The 18,887-nt window shown below is 44.5% G+C and overlaps 1 protein-coding gene across 1 annotated transcript in view; it reads left to right on the top strand.

Annotated features, from left to right (window-relative positions):
* RAB15 (RAB15, member RAS oncogene family) overlaps positions 1-18,887 on the top strand; it is a 335,606-nt gene that overhangs the window by 280,502 nt on the left and 36,217 nt on the right. The window contains exon 2 of the mRNA XM_030214613.1: positions 2,075-2,135. Within this exon, the coding sequence (XP_030070473.1) occupies positions 2,075-2,135 (61 nt within the window). The remainder of the gene's footprint in view (positions 1-2,074; positions 2,136-18,887) is intronic.

Here is an 18,887-nt window from a genome sequence, read left to right as displayed (position 1 = left end):
AGCTGAATATTGGCCAACACCCGCATAACTTTTTAATGCCTTTTAAAGGGGGTGTGGGGTGGGGCATACCAAAGGTTTGGGTGAAATTCTTCATGGCGGTGGGCTGGGGAGAGGGGGAAGGGAAGGAGGGTGCATGGTTAAGGGCCAGTGGAAGGATCAAGGAGTTTTAAAAGGCATAAAAATTTGTGCAGATTTTGAGCTGTCCTAAATTTGCCTGCTTAGCTATATGGGTGCTGGCACCTGCATAACCCTCGGCTCCTCCCTGATGCCACCCCCTGTACCATTGCTGACCTGCCCATTTTTTGAATGGGTGATCAGAAGCAATATTCAATGGCACAGCCCAGTTTAGTGCTTCTGAATATCTGGAGGAGGGGAGGAGGAGGCAGCCACAGGTGATTTAAGCAGGCAGGAATGGCCCATGGCAGTTGCATTTTACCGCACGGTAGGCCTGCAATAGGCTTACTACAATTTAGTAAAAAGGCCCCTTAGTTGTCTAGTTGTAATGCCATGGAGCATGCTATATACCTAGAAATAGTCATAAGCATTCATTAGTGTGCTTCAGTTCTTTGATGTACCGTTAAAATATTTAGCAGTTCTCCACAATATGGCTAGAGTATAGCGAAAGCCACTCAATAAATGGTGATGATAATAATAATAATAAAACTATTTATAACCCACTTTTAAATGTTAAATCACTTGCTCTTGGCAAACAAAAAACAAGTGTTGGCAGAATGGGTCTGGCTATGTAATTGGGGTCTCCTTGATAAAGCGTATGTGAATCATGATTCATGTCGGAGTTATATTCCCCAAAGGCGACATCTTTTCAGATAAGTGATTTAACAATCAAAAGTTGAAATTAATGAAAAACATTTTTAAATCAGTAGAATCTAGTTACCAAGGGACCGATGAGGTGGTTCATGGTTAATGCTTAGCAGTTTGAGTTTGATCCGTTAAAACTCCACTGCTGAGGTCTCTATTATCATCACATCATCAGTTGAGTGGCTTTCACTATACTCTAGCTGCATTGTGGAAAACTGTTTGATACCCTTGAGGCTGGAAGTGATTAAACCTTTGCCTGTACTAGTGAGTCTACTTTAAAATATTTAGTCTATGCTAAATTGATTTAATACACGCAAACCTATGAATTAATGCTGCTTTTAACTCCTAACCCTTATTCACTTTGTTCAGAACCCTTATTTTATTATCCTCACTTTAATATTCCCTTATCTCTTGTTTGTCCTGTTTGTCTGTCCTAATTAGATTGTAAGCTCTGTCGAGCAGGGACTGTCTCTTCATGTTCAAGTGTACAGCGCTGAGTACATCTAGTAGCGCTTTAGAAATTATAAGTAGTAGTAGTAGTAGTGTTACACTGGTTAGCATGTACACTAAACAATTTTATTAAAATGAATACGTGAAATAAACTTAACCCCACCCCCCACCCCACCCAAATATTGGCAGAGGATGGGGGAAGCCAAATTAAATGAAAAGTTTTGCTCTGTGCTAAGAAATATTATTGCACTGAAACAAGCTCCGTATGAAGTGAGATCTGACCCACTGCCATTAGGTTCAAGTAAGCTGATGCAGAAAAAATAACCCCAACAAATTTTGTCCCAATATTTGAAATTCTTTGCCTGGTACAAATATCATGAGCATCACTTCCTGTAGCAGACTGTCTAATAAGAAGCCTACTTTTTCAAGTACAATGTATTATTAGCCTTGTATATGCTAATTGCAGGTTATTATCTACCTTTGCACAGTGCCTTTGTGTTCTAATATATCTGATTGTTGCTATTTAATGATCAGAGAAGTACAATGTGAGCCTTTCTAAATAAATTAAGTGGCATTTTTCAGATCAAAGCACAAAGACCTCCAAAGTTACATCTGTTACTACATAACTTTGTAAGTCTACGTGCTCTGAAAATAAGCACCAAGGTTTCTTTGGAATTTTAAATGGCAGCAGCTATTCCATGTTAAGATATCACATAAGGATTCCAATACTTTGCAAGAAAATGTTCATGATAACTTAATAGAGCGTAATGTGTGTGTGTGTGTTTTCTTTTTAAATTTCTTATAGGGGTAGACTTCAAGATGAAGACAATAGATGTAGATGGAATCAAAGTACGGATACAGATTTGGTAAGTTAACACGAATAAACTAATATTTCTTGCACTATTATTTTTTGTCTAAGGGAAATGCATAAATGGTATTTCTGTAAATTACAGTTTCATACAGTCAGTTTCCTGGATGGATTCCTAATTTGAAATGAAATAGGGCCTCAAAGAAATCAGTTCTTCAATGCAGTAAAATTCACATTATATTTCAGATACCTCAAGGTATTCTAGCAATTCAACAAGAGCTCTCTGTAATATTTCATTTCTTTTATTGTTATTTATAATCCACCCTGATCCAAGGCAGAGAACATAAAACATACATAAAAGTACACATACACACCACATCTTCAAATATAACAAAAATAGAGTCCAATGTCTAAAACATGGCTTAACAAATAAAGGGGTCCTTTTACTAAGCCATGGTAAAAAGTGGCTTGCGGAGGTATAGGCACGGGTTTTGGTTGTGCGCAGAATTATTTTTCAGCACGCCTTCAAAAAAGCCCTCTTTTATTTTCCCGAAAATGGAGGTGCGGCAAAATGAAAATTGCAGCGCATCCATTTTGGGTCTCTGACCTTACCGCCACCCATAGACCTAGCGGTAAAGAATTTTTTTCCAGCCTCTATGCCAGCCTCAAATGTCATAACCAGCTCCCTGACAGCAGTATGCAGGTCCCTGGATCAGTTTTAGTGGGTGCAGTGCACTTCAGGCAGGCGGACCCAGACCACCCCCCCTACCTGTTACACTTGTGCTGGTGAATGTGAGCCCTTCAAACCCCACCCGAAACCCACTGTACCCACATGTAGGTGCCCCCCTTCACCCTTTAGGGCTATGGTAGTGGTGTACGGTTGTGGGGAGTGGGGTTGGGGGGGTTGGGGGGCTCAGCACTGAAGGTAAAGGAGCTATGCACCTGGGAGCAATTTGTGAAATCCACTGCAGTGCCCCCTAGTGTGACCGGTTGGTGTCCTGGTATGTGAGGGGGACAAGTGCACTACGAATGCTGGCTCCTCCCATGACCAAATGCCTTGGATGCATCCTTGGTTACCATTATGACCGAAAACCCTGGACAACCATCTCTAAGGTCGACCTAAATGTTGAGATTTGGGCGTCCCCAATCGTATTATCGAAACGAAAGATGGACGCCCATCTTGTTTCGATAATAGCGGTTTCCCCGCCCCTTTCCCGAGACGTCCTTAGAGATGGGCGCCCTTAGAGATGGTCGTCCCCGTTCAGTTATGCCCCTCCACGTGTTTCTTATGCAGAGTCCTTCCCTTCTTCTTTGGTGATGTCTGGTAGAGGTTAGCAGGCCCGAAATAGCCGTTTGTTATTTTTCCATGTTGTTTACAGAGTTTGGGCCCTGTTTACTAAGCCGCATTGTAGGCGAGCAAACCTCTTAGCACGCGCTAATGATAGAGACACCCATTATATATTCCTATGAGTGTCTCTATCATTAGCGTATGCTAAAAGGTTTGCGCACCTACAGCGCAGCTTAGTTAACAGAGCCCTTTATTTGTTTTATTCATGGTTTTGTTGTTGTTTTTGTTTCAAAGACAATATCAATAGTGAACCTTATTGTTCCAGTAGTATGCCCACTAGTGCACGCTGCTGACAACATAGGAAAACCCGCTAAATTGTGATTTTTTTTCCCCCTCTGTCATTCTCAGTTACAGATGACATGAAAGGATGTTAACATTTCCCATGTCATTTCAAACCAATGCATATCGCTATTGTCTTGACCATGAGCTTCCAGCCCTTCATAGATCTCTTCTTCACAACTGTTGACAGAAAGGCAGATATCTTTCCCCACTGTGTGTTATGGTTACCGGTGTCTATGAATTTAAATTGTTGCTGTTAATTATGTAGAGTACTATTTATATTTTGTGATGTTCAGGGTTTTGAACCTAGGCCCTGGACCACAGTGAATTGAGAGACCAATACCTCCATCCATCTAGCTGCATAAGTACTATTAATGGACTTGCAAGTCAAAAGAGAACAACATACACATGGCAGCTAATGCTTTTGCTTTAATAACAGGTACTTCAAAGTGAGTACATTAATCCCTTTAGCACTCTAATGCACTATAACCTGGTAATTATAAGTAATCAGCCATTAGAAGCTTATTGCTATGCCGACTCAATCCCTTGAGTCTTTAAAGTGGATATTTACCTTGGCTAAGTGGCCTGAGTTGCTGACATAGATGTCATAATGTAGAGGAACTATTACATTTGTAGTACAGGGTTATGTAAATTGAGTCATTTAATGAGAGAGAGTTTTCATTGGGTAATAGCTTATGTGTGGAGATAATTTCTGTCATTTGCCTATTATATACACAATTCAGGTGAAAGACAGTTGTCCATTGAGCATAATCCAGGTATTGATTTAAAAGAATGCAGGAAGTACTGCAGAGGTTAAATGATTTATATATGTTCTTGTTTCTGACCCCACAAAAATTCCCAAATCAACAGATGTAGAATCCCACCCAATCTGAGCATCCAACATTATCATTTGCCACCGCTGTTGTGCATTCTATAGTTTAAACATTCACTACAAATGGCTTCTAGAACAGGGGCATTGGCCCAGGGCCACCCAGCAGCAGCTAACCCTTACTGTTGCTGGCAGGGATCCTCAGCCCCACCATTTGAAGATCTCCAGTCTTCCGAAGGCACCCAGCAACCCAGAACACCATGATGACAACCTCTACACCTGGCTCGTTGGCAGCCTTCTGGAGCCTGAGTCAGCACCTACTGCACACTCACTTCTCGTGCATGTGTGAAAACTGAGTATGTAAAGGGTAAGAGATTTGAATACCTTTCTGTGGTTTACATATATTTTATGCAGGTACTTTGTCCCTAGTGGGCTCATAATCTAAGTTTTTTTGTACCTGAGGCAATAGAGGGTTAAGTGATTTGCCCAATATCATAAGGAGCCACAGCGGGAATCAAACTCAATTCTCCAGGTTCTCAGCCCACTGAACTAACCATTAGGCTACTCCTCCACTCCAGATGCCAGCACCTTGCAGCTGCTTAGTTTTCGGGCATGCACAAAAAGTGAGCATGTTATGTCTGTTTGGGCTCAGGAACGCTGCCACTGAGATGAATGCAGAACTTGGGCTGCACGGTGTTCTGGGCTGCTGGGCTCCTTTGGAGGACTGGAGGAGGTCTTCAGCTGGCAGGGCTTAGGGATCCCTGCCAGTTCAGGTATTTATATTGTGAGTTGGAGGCAGACAGCAGGGAGGGGGTGGGGTAGACGGGCGGAGAGGACATTTCAGGCCCACTCATTCTGGCCCTAGGCCCACCCCAAATTTTCTTTCTGGCTATGCTACTGCTTCAGAATATGTTTCATCTTCCTTCCTTTGAATCTGAATGGATTCAAATGTTGCTATTGGTCCCAGGAAAATATAAGATTTTGGAGGCACTATTTGATGTCTGAGGAAAGGTTCCTTGGTTCCGAAAATATTTTTCAATTGCATCAACATATAATTTATTGTCTTCTGGTCCAGTAAAACATAACAAGCTTCAAAGTATTCTAGTCTTATTGATTAAGAAAAATCCTTCTAACATTCTTACTAGGAAGATCAGATCCATTAATTTTTGTGTTCTCAAAGAGAAAACGTCCATTGGAGACACACTATTCTCATGGATTCACTGTTATGTTTCTTTTATTCACTTGTTGGGCCTTGTTTGCATTGTTTTCCAAAGGTATGCTAACTTTTTAAAGATGTGGGCTCTCTCCCGAGGAAGCTTCAGTGAAACATGGACCCACGTGGAGGGTAGCCAATGGACTCTCATAGCAAATTTCTATAATAGTTTAGTGCACATTATTTTGCGGTTGTGGATATTTGTGGATACTTGCCCCCTGATATTTAGCCAGCGTTGGGCTGACCGGTGACTGCTCGATGCTGACAGGCAGACCAAATATTCAGTGACTAGCACTTACTATCCGGTTTCATTTTATATCGCGGCAACTTAACCGATTAAGCCGATATTCAGCTAAGTGCTTAGCGGTTAAGGATAGGCCTGCTATTTATGTGGCATATTTTAAATGCTAAACATAGACAGTTTGGTGCTGAATATCCACCCTTGGATTCTATATAATGCGCCTAGAGATCTGTGCCGAAATTGGCGTGGATTCTATAACAATGCGTTTAACTTAACAAGCTTAACAAGGTAATGAGCGCTGCTAACAGCACTTAACAAGCAATAATGAGCGTTAATTAGCACTGATTAGAATTTAGGCACACAACTTGCTAAGCATATTCTGTAACGAATTGCGCCAGACTTCTGGCAAAGAGGGGCGTGGTTATGGGTGGGAAAATGGGCATTTTATGGGAATTCCAAAATTTACATTCCTAGTTGTAGAATATAGCTTAGTGTGCCTAAATCTGCACGCAGGGATTTATACTAAGTTTTCATTGGTGTAAATGGATGTGTGTAGAGTAGGTGCTGAAATATCAACTAAGCATATTCTATAATTAGTGCCTAAATCTATTTATTTTTGTAGTGCTGGAGTGTACCCTGCGGTAATTGGGCAGTGCTGTATGCTGCCCGGTTACTGCCAGGTTAAGTCTGGAGCCCTTACCGCCCCCCCCCAATGGGCGGCGGTAAGAGCTCCCCCCTGAAATGACCCTGCGGCAAGTGCTTTGCTTGCTACATGGCCATTTCCTGCAGGAAGGCGAGACTTCCCTTTTACCAGCTATGTAAAACACACGCCGATGCCAGCACCGAACTCCTTTTGCTGCAGCTTGGTAAAAGGGGCCCTTAGTCGGCACTGATTTCAGCGCCGATTTTTTAGGTGCTATATATAGAATTTACTACTACTACTACTACTACTTAGCATTTCTATAGCGCTGCCAGGGTTACGCAGCGCTGTACAAGTTTAAACACGGGGAGGGACAGTCCCTGCTCAAGAGAGCTTACAATCTAACGGTAACAGACTACGTAGTCAGTGTAGGTAACAGGAATGGGGAAGGTGGTTAGGCGCCAAAAGCAAGGGAGAAGAGATGGGCCTTGAGTAAGGACTTGAAGATGGGCAGGGAGGGCGCATGGCGTAAGGGCTCAGGAAGTCTGTTCCAGGCATAAGGTGCTGCGAGGCAGAAGGGGCGGAGTCTGGAGTTAGCGGTGGTGGAGAAGGGTACAGATAGGAATGATTTGTCCTGAGAGCGGAGGTTACGGGTGGGAACATACGGGGAGAGGAGGGTACAGAGGTAATGGGGGGCAGCAGATTGAGTGCACTTGAAGGTCAATAGGAGAAGCTTGAATTTCCTCCTAGCCAGAGATATTCAGTAGGAGATAACCGGTTATCTCCCGTTAAATATCTGTGGTTAGGCGCTAAAGCACTATTAACCCGAACAGGAGCTGTTCCTGGCTGGTTAAATAGTTTTGAACATCGGCCAGTTGGTTGTTGGACAGCTGATATTTGACTGAGTGATGTTGGCTCAACACAAGTGATTATTTGGATAGCACAGAAATATTGATTAAGGTTCTTGTCAACAAAAGTGTTTAGACATTTTTCTTGATGGAATATTGTGCTGTGATGTACAAAGATGTCACCTGTCCAGGATAGTCTGGTGATTTTATCTTAATTGAGCACACTATACACATAAAACAAAAATTATATTGTTTTTTAGTAAACTTTTTAGATTCTATTATACTGTCTCTTTGTTGTGTCACTCCCAAATTATATATTGTGCTCTGTCAGACTTAGCAAGTACCTTGTACAATAGTAAAATTACTTTAATCAGATTTCTTAAATGCTTTTCTAGAAATTATCCAAGGCAATTTACCATAAAAACATAGCAATCAATTGCAATACAATGCAGTTGGCAGATGATTTTGATGACAGATTTATTATATTGATTTTCAGTTGGTTTCTGTAGTGTTTTCTATACTTAACAGAACAATTTCCCATTATCCTTTTCTCTCTCTTCTTTATTCATATAGTAGCATATTTGTTAAATGTCTTCGGCATTCACTGTCGAACAGAATATTAAGAATTTCTGTCATTGATTTAAAATAAAGGCTGCACTCTTATCTGTGAAATCAAAGAAAATTAAGTCTGAGAGCCAGCACATTTCATAATCCAGAAATTTGGCAGAATGACACGATTCACAGAATCCAATGATCTATACTCTGGGGCAAATTTTCAGTAGGAGACTCTACTAGATGCCTTTCTTTATATATAAAGTTTCACCTGCATCCTAATTGGCAAGGTTTTGGTTGAAAATTGGAGAAGGAAGGGGAAATGGGACTTGATATACTGCCTTTCTGAGGTTTTTGCAACTACATTCAAAGCGGTTTACATATATTCAGGTACTTATTTTGTACCAGGGGCAATGGAGGGTTAATTGACTTGCCCAGAGTCACAAGGAGCTGCAGTGGGAATTGAACTCAGTTCCCCGGGATCAGAGTCTGCTGCACTGACCACTAGGCTACTCCTCTACTAGCAACATTCCATGTAGAAGCCTGCCCTTGCAGATCAGCAATGCGGCCGCGCAGGCTTCCGTTTCTGTGAGTCTGACGTCCTGCACATATGTGCAGGACGTCAGACTCACAGAAACAGAAGCCTGCGCAGCCGCATTGCTGATTTGCAAGGGCAGGCTTCTACATGGAATGTTGCTAGTGGAATAGCAACATTCCATGTAGAATCTCAAATAGTAGCAACAGAATCTCAATAGTAGCAACATTCCTTACTGAGCAACATTTTTACACTCTTGGTTCTAGCTTTCTAACTCCCACAATTAACTGGCTAGATGTTTAGAAAATCTAGCTTTTAGAGTATAAACATATGGGAGTAAATATTCAGTAATGTGGACTCTGTCCAAATATTTATACATTTAGAAATTCAACCTACTATTTACCATACAATATAATATAAAATAAATGCTTATATTCTGCTGTTACCCAGCAGATTTGGTACATTGTGGATTGCATAAAGAAGAAACCAGGACAAACTGGGAATTATAATTATTAAGTTCAAGCTTCAGAATTCTTAATTAAAGACAACAAAAAATGTCTCTCTTTATCTTGAAACAAATTTCTGACTGAGAAAAGTTTTAAGCTACATACATGAAATCTTAAGTACTTACTAATTATTTCTTATATTATATTCCATGGAAGAGGAAAATTCTTTTGAAAGTTACACATTTTACTATGAAAACCATAGTTTTAAAAGGGCCTGATTTGTAGTAACCTACCAGACAATGTAGAATTCAGAAAATGAGGTAATTAAGAAGATGAAGGAACAATAAATGATTCTATGAATAAAAGTATATAATTTAAATGAACACTGAGCCTCTATTGAAAGACAATGAAATCTGATAAAAAGTGGAGAAGTTCGATTGTAGTTTCTAGCCCTACATAATAATGTAGCAACGTCATTTTGCAGTGTGTAGTCATTTTCTTAATCCATATGAACATTTTACATGCAAGGTATTGCAATAATCTAATTGAGTGAGAATCAACGCTTGACCAAGAGTTTTCAATTGCTCAAAAAGAAAATCTTTCCTTAATCAACATAATATTCTTAGGGGTCCTTTTACTAAGCCATGATAGGCTCTATGCACATGCAGCATGCGCCCAACTGAAACTATCGCTAGACCAGTGCACTCTTCTGGTGGTAATTTCAGATTTGGCACACACCCATAACGCATGAATGAATTATTTATTTATTTCCTCCTATGCGGTAATCGGCACTTGGCGCATGCCGACCAATCACCATGTGTGTAGTGCGTGAGCCTTTATCACTAGATCAATGGGTGGCATTAAGGGCTCAGGCCAGTTTGGGGCGCGCGCTGGTTTCATTTTTACCACAGGCCCTTTTCCTGTCCCATGAAAAAAAACCATTTTTTGTAGATGCAGTAAAAACTGGCCCAGTGCATGCCCAATACACGTGCCTACACTACCACGGGCCACTTTTTACTAAGAGCGGAGGCCCCGAGTGGATCGGAGTGGACCTGGGAGTCACCCCGGAGAAGGCTGTAAATGATATGCAGATGAGCTGCAAGTCTTCCACAGCACCTGAAAGGCAGCCGGTGGTAGAGCTGCGCACCTCTCAGCCAAGGAAAGGCTTACCAGAGGTTAGGCCGAAGCCAGCATTCCTCCCCCTGAGGGGGAGACATAAAATGTCTGCTGTAAAATAGTATCAATTTGTCCTTCTAACATTAAGGAAGATCTAGTATAATACCTAAAAATTCTAATGGCAATTTTGGATTGCTAAAGGTTAAGTACTTCATAAGGGATTCCATTAGAGATGAACTTAACCAAAGAAGCTTTGTCTAATCTTTGTTCAGTTTTAGCTTATGAGAATGAGTCCAATTTTCCACACTATTTAAACTTTTTTGGATTAGTGTTATAATTTTTTCTGTCTTCAAGAATGCCGAGACAAGCAGGATAGTCTTATCATAGCTAAAAAAGCATGTCCTCATTTGGGATAGTTTTTTTTATTAAGCAAACTCAGAACGTTAAAAAGAATAGGTGATCCTGGAGATCCTGTTGACATTTGAACATGTAAGTTTTATATTTAGCAGATCATTTTATAAAGTCATTTATAAAGTATAAAGTAGTCTCCAGTACTAGTTCTTTCTGGCAGCTTCTACCTTGAAACAGCATGTAAGCGAAACATGGATCTATGTCAGTGACAACAGGTCTCCACCATGTATCGTCAACTACAGCTGGAAAGCTAAGTACTAACTTGAAGTTTCAGAATAGTAACATACTAACATAGTAGATGACAGCAGAAAAAGACCTGCACGGTCCATCCAGTCTGCCCAAGAAGATAAATTCATATGTGCTCCTTTTTTTATTTGTACTGTCCTCTTCAGTGCACAGACCGTATAAGTCTGGCCAGTCCTATCCCCGCCTCCCAACCACCAACCCCGCCTCCCAACCACCAGCTCTGGCACAGACCGTATAAGTCTGCCCAGCACTATCCCTGCCACCCACCACCGGCTCTGGCACAGACCGTATAAGTCTGCCCAGCACTATCCCTGCCTCCCAACCACCAGCTCTGGCACAGACCGTATAAGTCTGCCCAGCACTAGTCCCCCCTCCCAACCACCAGCCCCAGCACAGACCGTATGTGTCTGCCCACACTAGCCCCGCCTCCCAACCACCAGCTCTGCCACCCATTCTAGGCTAAGCTCCTGAGGATCCCTTTCTTCTGCACAGGATTCCTTTATGTTTATCCCACGCATGTTTGAATTCCGTTACCGTTTTCATCTCCACCACCTCCCGCAGGAGGGCATTCCATGCATCCACCACCTTCTCCGTGAAAAAATACTTCCTGACATTCTTCTTGAGTCTGCCCCCCTTCAATCTCATTTCATGCCCTCTCGTTCTACCACCTTCCCATCTCCGGAAAAGGTTCGTTTGCGGATTAATACCTTTCAAATATTTGAACGTCTGTATCATATCACCCCTGTTTCTCCTTTCCTCCAGGGTATACATTTTCAGGTCCGCAAGTCTCTCCTCGTACATCTTGTAACGCAAATCCCATACCATCCTCGTAGCTTTTCTTTGCACCGCTTCAATTCTTTTTACATCCTTAGCAAGATACGGCCTCCAAAACTGAACACAATACTCCAGGTGGGGCCTCACCAATGACTTGTACAGGGGCATCAACACCTCTTTTCTTCTGCTGGTCACACCTCTCTCTATACAGCCTAGTAACCTTCTAGCTACGGCCACCGCCTTGTCACACTGTTTCATCGCCTTCAGATCCTCAGATAATATCACCCCAAGATCCCTCTCCCCATCCGTACCTAGCAGACTCTCACCGCCTAACACATACGCCTCTCTTGGATTTCTACTCCCTAAGTGCATCACTTTGCATTTCTTCGCATTGAATTTTAATTGCCAAACCTTAGACCATTCTTCTAGCTTTTTCAGATCCTTTTTCATGTTTTCCACTCCCTCCGGGGTGTCCACTGTGTTACAAATCTTAGTATCATCCGCAAATAGGCAAACTTTACCTTCTAACCCTTCGGCAATGTCACTCACAAATATATTGAACAGAATCGGCTCCAGCACCGATCCCTGAGGCACTCCACTACTCACCTTTCCCTCCTCTGAGCGAACTCCATTCACCACCACCCTCTGGCGCCTGTCCGTCAACCAGTTCCTAATCCAGTTCACCACTTTGGGTCCTATCTTCAGCCCATCCAGTTTATTTAAGAGCCTCCTGTGGGGAACCGTGTCAAAAGCCTTGCTGAAATCTAAGTAGATTACGTCTATAGCACGTCCACGGTTCAATTCTCCAGTCACCCAATCAAAGAATTCAATGAGATTCGTTTGGCACGATTTCCCTTTGGTAAAACCATGTTGTCTCGGATCTTGCAACTCATTTTCTTCCAGGAAATTCACTATCCTTTCCTTCAGCATCGCTTCCATTACTTTTCCAATAATCGAAGTGAGGCTTACCGGCCTGTAGTTTCCAGCTTCTTCCCTATCACCACTTTTGTGAAGAGGGACCACCTCTGCTGTTCTCCAATCCCTCGGAACCTCTCCCATTTCTAAGAATGTATTACACAAATCTTTAAGAGGACCCGCCAGAACCTCTCTGAGCTCCCTCAATATCCTGGGGTGGATCCCGTCCGGTCCCATGGCTTTGTCCACCTTTAGTTTTTCTAGTTGTTGATACACACTCTCTTCCGTGAACGGTGCTATATCCACTCCATTCTCAAATGAACTTTTGCCAGTCCTTCGTGGTCCTTCTCCCAGATTTTCTTCAGTAAAAACAGAACAAAAGTATCTATTTAGCAAATTTGCCTTTTCTTCATCATTATCTACATAGCGGTTTGCAGTATCTTTTAGTCTCACAATTCCCTTTTTAGTCATTCTCCTTTCACTAATATACCTGAAGAAATTTTTGTCACCCCTTCTTACCCTTCTAGCCATTTGTTCTTCAGTTTGGGTTCAGGCCCACCCAGCAGAGCACCTTCGTTGGAATGGCAGCAGAGAGAGCAGGCTGTGCTCCCCCGATCCTGCATCTGCCTCCCTCTGTCCCACTGCAGCGCTTCCCAGATGCTACCTACCTACCACCGCCACGATCCTCCCATTTCAGCAGCAGCGCGGACCAGCGGTAGCGATTCATGCTGCTGCTGCTTCGTGCTAACCCGGAAGCGTCTCCTTTGCCGAGCACCCGCGTCTTGCCCCAGCAGAAACAGGAAGTTGTAATTATGGGGGCGGGGCACTGCAGAGGAGACGCTTCCGGGTTAGAACGAAGCAGCAGCAGCATGTATCGCTACCGCTGCTGCTGAAACGGGAAGTACATGCTGGATCGTGGTGGTGGTAGGTAGGCAGCGTCTGGGAAGCGCTGCAGTGGGACAGAGGGAGGGAGATGCAGGATCGGAGCTCAGCCTTTTAAGGGTGGTGCCCCATTGAAGAGTGGGAGAGTTGGGAGGAGGTCTCCATAAGATAGATGCTGCATGGGGGGGGGGGGCATGAGGTGGAGAGGGGCAAGAGAGAGAGAATTGTGGGACACAGGGTAGAGAGGGGTAAGAAAGTTAAAAATCTTGCATGGGGAGGGGAGAGGGACAAGAGAAGGAGAAATGTTGGATATGGGGGGTAGTGGGGAGGGAGAGATGGTAAATGTTGGACAGGGGTGGTGAGGAGGAGAAGATAGATGGTGAAAAATTGGACATGATGGTGGAGGGCAGGAAGAGATTTGTAGGGGGAAGCGAGAGATGTTGGATGGGGCACAAGGGAGGGGGAGAGGCAGAAATATTGAACATGGCACAGCAGTGGAAGGGAGGAAGAGAGAGAATGCTGCATGGGGGGGGGGGAAGAGAAGTGTTGGACCCATGGCACAAGAGAGGGAGAAATGGTAGAACGTGGGAGAGAGGGAGATATATTGGACCTGGGGGTGAATGAGAGGGAGAGAAAAACACAGGAGGTGGAGAGGGAAGAAAGGAGGAGATGTTGGATTCAGGAGCAGAAGGGTGATGGAGAGATGCCGGACAGTGGGAGTGAGGGAAGAGAGAGGGAGAAATGTTGGAACATAGGGGAGAGGGCAGGAGGGAAGAGAGATGTAAGGCTACAAGAATGGGGTGGGGAGAAAGAGGGAGCAGATGCTGGGCTACAAGGGTGGAGGGAAGGATGTTGGTGGAACCATGTGGGAGAGGCCAGGAAGGAGAGGAAGAGGGTGGCAAGGAAATAAATAAAAAGATAGTGATTACAGAGGATAGAAATATGATAATGAAAGGGAATGGAGGGCTGAGGAAGGAGTGAGATGGGGAAATGGAAAAGCTAGTAGGTGAGAGAAAAAGATGAAAATCTGATAGATAGCTGTAAACTAAAAAGGAGGAGAACAGTGAGAGGGTGAAATTTGAGTTGACAGCAAGGCAGAAAGAAGAAAAAAGAGAGGAAAGAGCTAAAAATAAGAAGTCAATATGTCAGAAGCATGTGTAGTGAAGGTAAAAGAAGACAAATGGACAGCAGCCACTTGAAAGAGAATTAGAAGACGACAGACAGGAAAGCAGAAAAGAAGCTGCAACCAACATGATGGAAAAATACAATGTCCAGACCACAAAGGTAGAAAACAATGTATTTTTAATGTTTTAAATGGAATATGTTGGCTTTGGGAAATCTACATAGCAAATGTGTTTGTATCGTGTTCAGGAGAAAGGAAATGCATTTCTGTTTTTATTTCTCCAGTGTTGAAGTACATGCTAAGTCTAACTTTTTTGGGGTTCCGAGTTCAATTTTTGTCTAAATATTTTTATTTCTGATACGCAATCCCATGTTCTGTATTTGGTGAGGGTCTGTTGGTGTGACAGTAATGGCAGGTTGGGAAATTGGAGGGAAGGCAGGGAGGAGAGGGGATCAGGGAGGGGGGCCTAGCATGTCTAACACCAGTTCTGACCCTTGCTGTATAGCTGGTAGGGATCCCAAGCCTCCCCAGCTGAGGACTTCCTCCAAAGACAGCCAGAACTTCCTTCTACCAAGCTCTGCAGTCAGTGACAGCATGCTTGAGTCACCAACAGCTAAGCACGCATAGGGTGCTGGCATCAGTGGCTTACAGATGTTGCTACTGTCTGTCAAGTTTGGTAAAAGGGAGTTCTGGCCACCTTCAGAGAAAGTCTTCAGCTGACAGAGTTTGAGGATCCTTATTAGCTAATGTATTTATATTTTGTGGTAGGGCAGGGCAGAGAAAATATTGTGCCCATCCACTTTGGGCTCAGGCCCATCCAAAATTGGCTGTCTGGCTACGCCACTGGTTTGCAGCCAAAAAAGGAAAAACATTTTCTCTAAGCTACAATACATTTATCTCTGCTTTCTACATACCAACGTATGTTTAAAATATAGGTCCCAAAAACCACACATCAGAAAAGAAATGTAGACCCATGTGGAGGGGTATAATCGAACGGGACGCCCAGGTTTTCCTGAGGGCGTCCTCGCAGGACGTCCCCACGAAGAGGTGGGAAGCCTGTATTATCAAAACAAGATGGGCGTCCATCTTTCGTTTCGATAATACGGTCCTTTCATCCAGCATTTCTCCTGTTTCTCTCTCCATCTGACCAACCAGGGTCTCCCCCTTGCTCCCCTTCCTTCTCCCCAACAGCTTGTCTCTCCCCTGCCCTTTTCCATGTCACCTCTTTCGCCCACCATCTTTCCATTCATCTTTCTCTCTGTACCCCTCTTCTATCCATTATCCCAACTCTTCTTTCTTTCCATCCAGCTTCTCCCCTCTCACCTCCATCCGGCATGTCCCCTTTCTCTCTCTCTCTCTCTTCCACCAACATCTTCCCTCGCTCTCCACCTTCTGTCCAGTGTCTCCCTCCTTTCATCAATCTCTTCTCTCTTCCTCCTTTCATCCAGTGTCTCCCCTTTTTCTGTCCCCATCCAACATCTTTGATCTCCCCCCCCCCCCCCCCATGCAACATACACCCTGGCACACTTTCTTCCTCCTACCCTTCCAAACAAAATATTTTTTCTATGCTCCTCCACCCCAGCATTTTTTGTTTCCACGTACCTTAGTTCCCCAGGCACCCAAATGGCTGCTGAGATCAGCCAGGGAGCTCAACTGCATCCCTTCTACACGCTGCCACTGTGAGCAGCCTCAACAAAAGAAGAAAATAAAGCGCGTGGCCGCTGCCGCAGCAGCCTTCAGGCATGCGCTGTTGGTCTGCTGGTCCTCAGCCCTCGGAACAGGAAATTGACATCAGCAGGGGCAGAGGACGGCAGAGCTGACAGCGCATGCCTGAAGGCTGCTGCGGCCCCACGCTTCATTTTCTTCTTTTGCTGAGGCTGCTCACAGAGACGCAACGGCAGCGGTAGTGGCGGAGGATCATCTCGGTGGGAGTGCGGGAGATGACCTGTCAGACCCACCCGTAGCTATGCCCCTGCCGAGGACTCCCATCTCAAATTCGACCAAATCCAACTCATTTGGTCATGGGAGGAGCCAGCATTCGTAGTGTACTGGTCCCTCTGACATGCCAGGACACCAACCGGCACTGCAGTGGACTAACTGATGCACTAACTGAACTTACCGATCCCTTAGTGATTCGGAAAGGAACGGGCATGCATGAAGGAAATCGCATGCAAATGAGCTGCTCGCTGTTAGCTCATTTGCACACGATTTCCTTCCTAATGAGGAGAAGCCAGTGCAGAGCAGCCAAGTGTCATGCATGGCTGCTCTGCGCATGCCAAAGACGGCTTCATACACGCAGTATGGGTGAAGGATGTCCAAGTGTTAGGTGCCTTCGCTATGCCTCCGTCCCTGCGACGGGCAGTTGAAGACATCCAAAATGTGAATGTTTCTGTGAGAGGGACATCCATACCTATGCTATGCATCTGATACCCCCTTTATTTATTTATTTGGATTTTGGATCACAAGTAGCAGCAGTGGGATTTGAACTGGCCACCTCTGGATTGCAAGACCAGTGCTCTAACCACTAGGCCACACCTCCACTCCACTCCCTTGAAATTTGGCCATCCCTGGGGGGGGGGGGGGGCGGGAGCAGTTCAGGACGTACAAAATGTTTAAAAGAAGGAGGTCCACGCCTTCACTATGCCTCCGCTGACACATACACACCTCCCTCTCCAAGGACCTGCATACTGCTGCGATGGACCTGAGTATGATATTTGAGGCTGGCAAAATAAGTTTTTTAAGTTGTTTTTTCAGGGTGGGAGGGGGTTAGTCACCACTGGGGGAGTCAGGGGAGGTCATCCCCGATTCCCTCCGGTGGTCATCTGGTCAGTTCTGGTACCTCTTTGAGGCTTGGTCGTAACAAAAAATGGACCAAGTAAAGTTGGCCAAGTGCTCGTCAGGGACACGCTTCTTTTTTCCATTATCCCTCGAGGACGCCCATCTGTTAGGCACACCCCAGTCCCACCTTCACTATGCTTCCGACACGCCCCCGGGAACTTTGGTCGTCCCCGCGATGGGAAGCAGTTGGGGACGCCCAAAATCAGCTTTCGATTATGCCGATTTGGGCGACCCTGAGAGAAGGACGCCCATCTCCCGATTTGTGTCGAAAGATGGGCACCCTTCTCTTTCGAAAATAAGCCTGATAGTGATATAAAACAATATTTATTGAGTGCAGATACATAAAATCAACATATAACTTTCCTCCAACTGCCCAACATGGCCATGTTTCGCCCTCTCGAGGGCTGTGTCAGGGGCTTAACATAAAACCAGCAAGCACAGTCCAATGTTTTCCCTGTATGGTTAGTGCAGTGCAGCTTGGAAAAGACAGCTGACTGCTTGTGAGCCTTATTCTCTGTGCTGCACTGCACTAACCAGACAGGGAAAACATTGGACTCTTCCTGCTGGTTTTAAGTTAAACTCCTGATGTAGCCCTTGAGAGGGCGAAACATGGCCATGTTGGGTGGTTAGAGGAACGTTATATGCTGCTTTTATGTATCTGTGCGGAATAAATTTTGTTTTATTTCACCATGTGGGTCTGTTTTGTTTTCTGCTTTTTAAAATATAGTATATTTCTATATTTCTACACATATAGGTAGCTCAGGTTGTGTGCAAACTATGTGGGCTTTTTAAGCCCTTGTCATTGAACCAGTTCTCAAATGGAAACAGCCTCTATAATGGTAAAATTACTTTTTTCTCTTCTATACACAGTGCGCTCTTTGCTGTATACACACATTCTGTATCTCTGTCTGATTGTAGAGAATAGGAGGCCACCTTTTGTTCACTAGTGGTAATGCAGGTGGCAAGTTTTGAAATAAAACATGCATAATACAGGGGTCCTTTTACTAAGGCACACCTAAAAGTGGCCTGCGCTGGTGCAGGCATGTATTTTGGACACATGCTGGTCCATTTCCTCAGTGTGCCTGGAAAAAAGGCATTTTTTTTTGTACTGGAAAATGGACGTGTGGCAAAATTAAAACCAGTGTGCGTCCATTTATGGCCTGAGATCTTACAATCACCCATTGACTTAGCGGTAAGGTTTCATGTTAGAGCTGTTATGATGTCTGCTGCAGTACTATTGGACTCTCTATCACTGTTTGTTTCTTCAAAGATTCAGGGCAGTTCTATTCCTCTTAAGAGTTGACCAGTGGCGTTCCTAGGGGGGCTGACACCCAGGGCGGATCGCCGATACGCCCTGCCCCCAGGTGCAGTGCCCCCCCCAAAACAGCGCGATGCCCCCCCCCGGCGAAAGAACCCCCGATCCCCGGGTGCACGCCGCTGGAGGGAGGATGTGCCTCGCGCCTGCCGGCTCTTCGTTTTCATGCTCCCTCTGCCCAGGAACAGGAAGTAACCTTTTCCGGGGCAAAGGGAGCATGTGCGCAGCACCCCCACAGCGGCGTGCACCCGGGGCGGGC

Source organism: Microcaecilia unicolor, chromosome 9 (assembly GCF_901765095.1).
Source record: "Microcaecilia unicolor chromosome 9, aMicUni1.1, whole genome shotgun sequence".
NCBI classification, from domain to species: domain Eukaryota; kingdom Metazoa; phylum Chordata; class Amphibia; order Gymnophiona; family Siphonopidae; genus Microcaecilia; species Microcaecilia unicolor.
Note: the sequence above shows the minus strand (reverse complement) of the source record. Positions and strands in the feature narration are given on the sequence as shown.